We start from the raw sequence: 10,000 nt of genomic DNA, 5'->3' as shown, positions 1-10,000 counted from the left end.
TTTGTGACACAGGATTTGCCTTCCATGAACCCATGCTGGTTTTTATTTATAATCTTGTTCCGTTCCAGGTGTTCCACCACTCTCCTGATAATCTTCTCCATGACTTTGCACACAGTACATGTCAGAGACACAGGTCTGTAGTTTAGTGCCTCATTTCTGTTTCCTTTCTTAAATATGGGGACTACATTTGCTGTCTTCCATTTCTCAGGTAGTTGCCCAGTTTCAAGGGATGTGTTGAAGATTGTGGTTAGGGGCATGCACAGCATCTCTGCTCCTTCTCTAAGGACCCACGGGGAGATGTTGTCCGGTTCCATCGCCTTTGAGGTATCAAGGTCACTTAGCAGCTTCTGTACCTCCTCCTCGGTTGTTCGTATGTCATCCAACACTTGTTGGTATATTCCCTCTTGATGTTCCCTTCTGTGCTGTCTTCCCAGAGCCCTTCCTGTCTCTACTGTAAAAACTTCCTTAAATCTCCTGTTTAGCTCCTCACATACCTCCTGATCATTTCTTGTGAGTTCTCCACCTTCTGTCCTCAGTCTGATCACCTGGTCTTTGACTGTTGTCTTCCTCCTGATGTGGCTATACAACTGTTTCGGGTCAGTCTTGATTTTCGATGCCATGTTATTTTCATACTGTCGTTGGGCCTCCCTCCTTACCTGTGCATACTTGTTTCTGGCTCTGCGATTAATCTCCCTATTTTCGTGTGTTCTCTGCCTTCTGTATTTTTTCGATTCTCTATTGCACTTTGTTTTTGCCTCCTTACACCGTCGGGTAAACCAGGGGCTCGTTCTGGTCTTCCCGTTGTTACTGTTGCCCTTGGGAATAAAGCTTTCCGCTGCCTCCTTGCATTTTGTTGTTACATATTCCATCATTTCATTTACTGGCTTTCCTGCCAGTTCTCTGTCCCACAGAACCTCCTGCAGGAAGTTCCTCAACCCTATGTAGTCCCCTCTTTTATAGTCTGGCTTTTCCCATTCAACTCCTGTTACTCTCTCCACTTGCAACTCTACTATGTATTCAAAGCACAGAACCATGTGGTCACTTGCTCCTAAGGGACTCTCATATGTGATGTCCTCAATGTCTGAACTGCCCAGGGTGAACACAAGGTCCAATCTTGCTGGTTCATCCTCCCCTCTCACTCTGGTAGTGCCCTTAACATGTTGGTGCATGAGGTTTTCCAGCACCACATCCAACATCTTGGCTCTCCATGTTTCGGGACCCCCATGTGGCTCCAGGTTTTCCCAGTCAATCTCCTTGTGGTTGAAATCCCCCATAACCAGCAACTTTGCTCTGCTGGAGTGAGCTCTTCTTGCCACCTCAGCAAGTGTGTCCACCATTGCTCTGTTGCTCTCTTCATATTCCTCTCTTGGCCTCCTGCAGTTCTGTGGTGGATTATACATCACTGCAATGACCATCTTGTGCTCCCCAGACTGAAGTGTACCTACTATGTAGTCCCTTTCTTCTGTCTCGTCTATGATTCCCATTTTCTCGAATTTCCATCGGTTTTTTTATGAGCAGAGCAATCCCTCCTCCCCCTCTGCCCCTTCTATCTTTCCTCATGATCTGGTATCCTGGTGGGAAGATTGCATCTGTTATTGTCTCCGTGAGTTTTGTTTCTGTAACTTCTATGATGTCTGGGGACTTCTCATTGATTCTTTCTTGCCATTCCTCATGTTTATTTGTTAATCCATCCGCATTTGTGTACCAAACCTTCAACTTCTGTTCTAATACTGTAACTGTGGCCCTGGGGGAATACTGGGGTTGGGAGAGCAGGAGCCCTGGTGGGGGCCTGTGGGGGGTTGCAGTGGAGGTGGAGGAAGAGCTCCCATAGGGGGTTGCTGTAGGGGTAGGGTTCGTGGTGCGGGGGGTGGGAACAGAGAGATCGGTGTGTGATGGTTGGTTTGGATTGTTCAGTTGCCTTGGGGGTGTCATGGCTGGAGTCCTTCTGCAGGTGTTTCTGGGGGGTGTGCTTGTCCCTCCACCTGTTCCTGGGTTATTCTGCTCTCCTTTTTCATTTCCTCCCATTCCTCCTTTCATTTTTGCTCTCTCTCTTTCAGTATCATCCTTTCCTCCTGTGTTCTGTCGCGATCGAGGTACACATTCATGAACTCCTGTTTGCCTCTCAGTCGTGCTTTCTCCTGCAGTATCATGGTTCGGGTTGATTCTGCCTTGAAAATTACTTTGAGAGGCTGATTCCTTTTCTTTGTGAACCACCCGATTCTCCGAAAATTTGCCACCTGGATCATGTCTCCCTCGCCTGTCACCTTCATGATACCTTCAATCACTTTCTCCTCCTGCTTTCTTTCATCATAAGTTTCCCCTTCAGCTTCGTCTAGCCCATATTCAAAAACTGATCTCTCCCTTTCCACCTCCCACTGTGATTCCCATTGCATCCTCTGAGGTGTTTTAGTTCCTTCCCGTGGAGTGTTCCTTCCTTCAGTCCCTTCCCTAGCTGTGGCCCCTATGCTCATTGGTTTGTCCTTCCAGCTCACCTGTTCCTGGCCCCCTCAAGTGTCTGGTAAGGTCCCTGCACATGTCCTAGTTCCTGTGTGTGTGTGTGTGTGTGTGTGTGTGTGTGTGTGTGTGTGTGTGTGTGTGTGTGTGTGTGTGTGTGTGTGTGTGTGTGTGTGTGTGTGGTGTGTACGTGTGTGGGTGGGTGGGTGTGTACTCACCTATTTGTACTCACCTATTTGTTCTTATCTATTTGGGGTTGCAGGGGTCGAGTCGCCGCTCCTGCCCCCGCCTCTTCACTGGTCGCTACTAGGTCCTCCCTCTCCCTGCTCCATGAGCTTTATCATATCTCTTGATAAAGCTATGTATGACTCCTGCCTCCACTACATCACTCTCCAGATTGTTCCACTTCCTAACAACTCTGTGACTGAAGAAATACTTCCTAACATCCCTTTGACTCATCTGAGTCTTGAGCTTCCAACTGTGTCCACTTGTTTCTGTGTCCCATCTCTGGAACATCCTGTTTCTGTCCACCTTGTCAGTTCCTGGCAGTATTTTATATGTCGTTATCATGTTTTTCCTGTCCCTCCTGTTCTCCAGTGTCGTTCGGTTGATTTCCCTGGTAGGACATGCCCCTTAGCTCCGGGTCTAGTCTTGTTGCCAACCTTTACAATTTCTCTAATTTCTTGATGCGTTTGACCAGGTGTGGGTTCCAAACTGGTGCCGCATACTCCAGTATGGAGTATGCAGTACCAGACGCCCATATGCTGCAGCAGTTATTTGGCTGACGTGCACCTCAGAGGATGTGTTCGGTATGATGCTCACCCCAAGATCCTTTTCCTTGAATGACATTTGAAGCTTCTGATCCTTGAGAATGTACGCCATCTGCAGTCTTCTTTGTCCTTTCCCAAGCTACCTGATTTTGCACTTGGTGGTGTTAAACTCCAGGAGCCATTTGTCGGACCAGGCTTGTAGCCTCTCCAGATCCCCTTGTAATCTTACCTGATCCAAATCCACTTGAATTCTCCAGATTAGCTTCACATCGTCCGCAAATAGGGAGGTCATTCCCATATACCAGAAACAGTACTGGACCTAAGACTGACCTTTGTATAACTCCGCTCGTCACAGGGGCCCACTCTGACACCTCGTCAAGTACCAACACACGATGTTTCTTTCCTATCAAATATTCCCTGATCCATTTCAATACTTTCCTGCTATTCCTGCCTGTTTCTCTAGCTTTTCAAGCAGTCTCTTGTGTAGTACTGTATCGAAAGCCTTCTTCCAGTCCAAGAAGTTGCAGTCTACCCATCCCCTCTCTCTCCTATCTTACTTCTTTTACCCTGTCGTAGAACTTCAATAGGTTTTTGAAGCCGTGCTGGTTGTCATGTATGATCTCATTCTTTCTAAGTGCTCCATCATTCTTCTGATAATCTCCATGACTTTTTATACTATACATGTCAGTGACACTGCTCTGTAGTTTAGCACTGCCTGTCTGTCTCCTTTCTTAAAAAATTGGGACTACATTTGCTGTCTTCCACACCTCAATTTGTTGCCCTGTTTCGATAGATTTGTTGAAGATTATTGTTAGTGACACAAATAGCGCCTCTGCTCCCTTTCTCAGGCCCCAGGGAGAGATGTTATCTGGGCCTTCAAGGTATCTAGTTCACCTGCCAATTTCTTCACTTCCTCCTCGGTTGTGTAGAGTGAGTCTAGCATTGTCGGTGTACCTTACTGCCTTAGTTTGCAGGGAGTCTGTCTCTACTGAGAATACCTCCTTAAATCTCTTGGTGAGCACCTCACATACTTCCTGGTCATTTCTTGTGAGCTTTCCTCCTTCTTTCCTCAGCCTGATTACCTGGTCCTTGACTGTTGTTTTCCTCCTGATGTAGTTGTATAACAACTTTGGGTCAGATTTGGCTTTTGATGCTGTGTAATTTTCATATTGCTGATGGGCCTCTCTCCTTATGCATGCATATTCATTTTTGGCTCTTTGACTCAGCTCCTTATTTTCCTGAGTCCTTTGCCATCTATACTTTACCATGCTCTAGCACACTTGGCTTTGTCCTGTCTGCACCTCGGTCTTCCCATTGTTTCTGTTGTCCCTTGGTACGAACTTCTCCTCTGCCTCCCTGCACTTTGTGGCTGTGTTTCATAATTTCATTTACTGTCTTTCCCTCTAGTTCTCTTTCACACTGCACCTCATGCAGGTATCGCCTCATACCTGTGTAGTTCCCTCTTTTGAAGTTTGGCTTCTCCCATCCTCATGCTGCTTCACTCTCCACTGTTAACTCTGATCACTAGTACTGATGGGCCTTTCATGTATAATATCCCCAATGTCAAAGCTGCTTAAGGTGAATACAAGGTCTAGTCTTGTTGGTTCATCGTCATGTTGATGCATGAAGTGTTCTAATATTACTTCCAACATCTTAGCCCTCCACGTTTCCGGTCCTCCCTGTGGCTCCAGGTTTTCCCAGTCAATCTTCGTGGTTGAAATCCCCCATGACGAGTAACTTTACCCTGCTCATGTGGGTCCTTCTGGCCACCTTGGCTAGTGGTCCACCATTTGTTCATTGTTCTCATTGTACTCTTGGTCTCCTGTTTTTCAGTGGTGAGTTGTACTTAACTGCTATCATCACCTTGTTATCCCTGGTGTGAAGTGTTCCTACTACATATGTAGTCATCTGTTTCTCCTCTGTCCATTCATTTCAACTCCTCTGGTTTTTGATGAGCAGTGCAACTCCTCTCCCTCTGTTCCCTCTGTATTTTCTCAGGCTCTGATTGCCACTCAGGAAGATCGTGTTTATCATCATCCTGTCGATGCCTTCCTTTTCTTGCCTTCCTGTCACTGGCATATTTATATTCTCACTCTTAGTTTCTGCTGTTCTTTTCATTTTCTGTCAAGGTCAAGGTACACCCACTGGTATTTTTGTGAGTTCTTTAACAGTGGTTTCTGCTGCAAGATCTTGTTATGTACCATTTCTGTGTTGAATGTCAATTTGACTGGGCAATATTTTGTCAGGGGATTCATGTCCTTCTCTCCTGTTAGTGTGATATATTAAATCTCTTACCATCCCTGTCTTCTTTCATCATATGTTCTGCTTAGGAATAATTATTGGCCTCTCCCTCTTATCTTCTCATCTTCTTTCCCTTCTTATATCTGGGACTGATATAAGCATTTTCGTATTTGGGTGTCTGCGTTTGTACTCACCTAGTTGTGGTTGCAGGGGTCGATTCACAGCTCCTGGCTCAGCCTCTTTGCTGGCCACTACTAGGCCACTTTCCGCATCATGAGCTTTATCATACCTCTTCTTAAAGTTATGTATGGATCCTGCGTCCACTACATCACTTCCCAGATTATTCAACTTCCCGACAACTCTGTGACTGAAAAAATACTTCCTGACATCCCTGTGGTTCATCTGAGTCTTCAACTTCCAATTGTGACCCCTTGCTGCTGTGTCCCATCTGTGGAACATCCTGTCTCTGTCCACCTTGTCGATTCCTCTCAGTATTTTATATGTTGTTATCATATCCCCTCTGTCTCTCCTGTCCTTCTGTGTCGTCAGGTCGATTTCTCTTAACCTCTCCTCGTAGGACATACCCCTTGGCTCCAGGGCCAGTCTAGTTGCAAACCTTTGCACTTTCTCTAGTTTCCTTACGTGTTTGGCTAGGTGTGGGTTCCAAGCTAGTGCTGCATATTCCAATATGGTCCTAACATACACAGTGCATAGGGTCCTGAATGATTCCTTATTAAGATGTTGGAATGCTATTCTTAGGTTTGCTAGGTGCCCGTATGCTGAAGCAGCTATTTGGTTGATGTGTGCTTCAGGAGATTTGCTTGGCATTGTACTCACCCCAAGATCGTTTTCCTTGAGTGAGGTTTGTAGCCTCTGGCCTCCTAGACTGTACTCCATCTGCAGTCTTCTTTGCCCATCCCCAATCTTCATGACTTTGCACTTGGTGGGGTTGAACTCTAGGAGCCAGTTGCTGGACCATGCCTGCAGCCTGTTTATATCCCTTTGTACTTCAGAGTCTATTCCCTCCGTCATATCTTTCACAAATACCAAAAACAGCAACGTTCCTAGAACTGACCCCTGTGGAACCCCGCTCGTCACAAGCTCCCATTCTGATGCCTCACCATATACCATGACTCGCTGTTGTCTTCCTGACAGGTATTCCCTGATCCATTCTAGTGCCTTCCTTGTTATCCCTGCCTAGTCCTCCAGCTTTTGCACTAGTCTCTTGTGTGGAACTGTGTCAAACGCCTTCTTACAGTCCAAGAAAATGAAATCTACCCATCCCCTCTCTCTTGTCTTACTGCCATCACCCTGTCATAGAACTCCAGTAGGTTTGTGAAACAGGATTTCCCGTCCCTGAAAGCGTGCTGGATGCCATTGATAAGCTCATTCCTTTCTAGGTGCTCCACCATTGTCTGATAATCTTCTCCATGACTTTGGTCTGCAGTTTAATGCTTCGTGTCTGTCTCAGGTAGTCGCAATGTTTCCATAGATGTACTGGAGATTGTTGTTAGTCATACACATGGTACCTCTGCTCCCTGTCTTAGGACCCATGGAGTGTGTGTGTGTGTGTGTGTGTGTGTGTGTGTGTGTGTGTGTGTGTGTGCATGTGTATGTCCTAATTATATCTCCCATATACATCTTAGTACAATACTTTGAGAATCTTGTATGTCCTATTAACATTTTTAACAAAATTGTTATTTTTTGGTGCCCACAGTCAGCTGATACCAATGACGGTGATGCCCAGGATGCCAGTGAGTATACCCAACTCTCTCTCTCTTTCTTTCTTTCTCTCTCTCTCTCTCCACCGCTGGCCCGGTGGTCTGGTGGCGGGTGGAAATTCCGACACGTTTCCTTACACCTATTGTCCTGTTCACCTAGCAGCAAATAGGTACCTGGGTGTTAGTCGACTGGTGTGGGTGGCATCCTGGGGGACAAGATTAAGGAACCCAATGGAAATAAGTTAGACAGTCCTCGATGACGCACTGACTTTCTTGGGTTATCCTGGGTGGCTAACCCTTCGGGGTTAAAAATCCGAACGAAATCTTATCTTCTTATCTCTCTCTCTCTTTATATATATATATATATATATATATATATATATATATATATATATATATATATATATATATATATATATATATATATATATCTATTTATATATATATATATATATATATATCTCTATATATATATATATATATATATATATATATATATATATATATATATATATATATATATATATATATGTATGTATGTATGTATATGGAAAATTTTATAGGGGGTTACCGGTATGTACCTCAACATTACATTCATACAAGTAATCTCCTTGGGAGACAACAACTATATTGTTTACCGTAGTCACCCCGTGTAGACAGGGAAGTGTCCTTGGCCCTCTTCTCTTTCTCCTATACATAAATGACCTACCAAATGCTTCTCAATTACTCAAACCCACACTATTTGCTGATGACACAACATACGTCTTCTCCCACCCGAGCCCAGTCACGCTAGCCAATACTGTAAATACCGAATTACAGAAAATATCTACCTGGATGAGTACTAACAAACTTACACTAAACATTGACAAAACCTACTTCATTCAGTTTGGTAACAGAGCTACAGATGTCCCTCTTAACATAATGATAAACGGATCACCTATCACAAAGCTAACAGAGGGAAAATTCTTAGGAATCCACCTTGATAATAGACTCAAATTTCATACACATATACAACAAATTTCTAAGAAAATTTCCAAGACTGTAGGCATACTATCGAAGATACGGTACTATGCTCCACAGTCAGCCCTCCTGGCCCTATATCACTCTCTTATTTACCCCTATCTCACCTATGGAATTTGTGCATGGGGCTCAACAACAAGTAACCATCTCAGACCACTAATTACCCAACAAAAGGCTGCAGTTAGAATGATAACAAATTCTCACTACAGGCAGCACACTCCACCAATATTCAATACACTCAACCTACTCACCATACAAAACATCCATACTTATTACTGCACCTATTACATACATAGAACACTCAACTCTGATATTAACCCTCCCCTCAAACATCTCCTTGCCAACCTCAACAGAACACATGACCATAACACAAGGCACAGATCACTCTTTGATATTCCTCGTGTCCATCTCACGCTATGCAAAAACTCAATGCACATAAAAGGCCCTAAAATCTGGAATTCATTACCTGTAAATATAAAAGAAACACTACCTGTTTATAAATTCAAGTCTCTTCTCAAAGATCACTTACTCACCCAAAACCAAATAAATACTGAATAACTGAACCTTATAAATTGTATATCTTAAATGTTTCTCACAATTATATCACATAAATGTTAAACCTAAAACCCAATCTAACTTTATTATTTTTTAAATACACTACCTAACAGAATACTCCATTCTACTGAATTTACAACAATGCATGCAACCATATGACCTGTCTTTGTAATACTCACTTGTGCTTTGAGAAAACTTAACCACCTCTGGTCACTGCAGGTGGCCCCTCGACCCTCACAATGTTATCCATATCTATCCGAGACCAGTATGAATTGGATAGCACCCACAAGTACGGTGCTACTAATTAATTGTGGACTCTATAGATTATATTAGTTTAACTGAATGAAGGGAGGGGGGGGTAGGTTACACATGGATATATCCATCAAGGAAAAACACTTGTATATAATCCCACCACTTACCAGATATTCTCTGGTGGTCACTTGATGTAGCTGGATCACCCACAACCTATCCAATTACAACATACCTAACTGGCAAGTATCAGTCTGCTATAACTAGAAGGGTTACTTAACTGTGGGTGATTGATGCTCCTTATTTCCTCCATTCACCATCTCATTTCGATGTCCTGCTACACCTACACGGTTCTTATTCCAGCAGGACGAGGTATCCGTTGGTTTGTCCCGGTTTAGAAGTCGTGACTCCATAAAAACTTACTATCCTCGGGACAGGAACAACGAGGTACACGTGTGCTCACTCACTCTAGGAATGGCAGCTCATATCACTTCAACGATTCCTTAACTTAGTGTTATTATCACTGATTACTTCACAGCCCACCATACGATTTAATGTCTCATAACTTTTATACAAGTTAGAGGTCGCTCTATTAAGATCTGAGACCAATGAGTGATGATTAATTCACGTATATTTTCCCCTGAACACACTCCATGGCATCTACCATTATTCGAGTGATTTTCGTGTGCAAGTTTGGTACTAGTCCCTCTAGGATTTTCCAGGTGTATATAATCATGTATCTCTCCCTCCTGCGTTCCAGGGAATACAGGTTTAGAAACCTCAAGCGCTCCCAGTAATTGAGGTGTTTTATCTCCGTTATGCGCGCCGTGAAAGTTCTCTGTACATTTTCTAGGTCGGCAATTTCACCTGCCTTGAAAGGTGCTGTTAGAGTGCAGCAATATTCCAGCCTAGATAGAACAAGTGACCTGAAGAGTGTCATCATGGGCTTGGCCTCCCTAGTTTTGAAGGTTCTCATTATCCATCCTGTCA

The 10,000-nt window shown here is 43.9% G+C and overlaps 1 protein-coding gene across 1 annotated transcript in view; it reads left to right on the top strand.

Annotated features, from left to right (window-relative positions):
- Positions 1 to 7,223, top strand: part of LOC128699562 (uncharacterized) — a gene marked incomplete at its 3' end in the record, with an annotated part of 109,202 nt that extends 101,979 nt beyond the window's left edge. Inside the window, 1 exon segment of the mRNA XM_070099443.1 lies at positions 7,183 to 7,223. Within this exon segment, the coding sequence (XP_069955544.1) occupies positions 7,183 to 7,223 (41 nt within the window).
- Positions 7,224 to 10,000: the final 2,777 nt, after the last annotated feature.

This window comes from Cherax quadricarinatus, chromosome 67 (assembly GCF_038502225.1).
Source record: "Cherax quadricarinatus isolate ZL_2023a chromosome 67, ASM3850222v1, whole genome shotgun sequence".
Classification (NCBI taxonomy): Eukaryota; Metazoa; Arthropoda; class Malacostraca; order Decapoda; family Parastacidae; genus Cherax; species Cherax quadricarinatus.
This window is presented reverse-complemented; position numbering and strand designations above follow the sequence as displayed.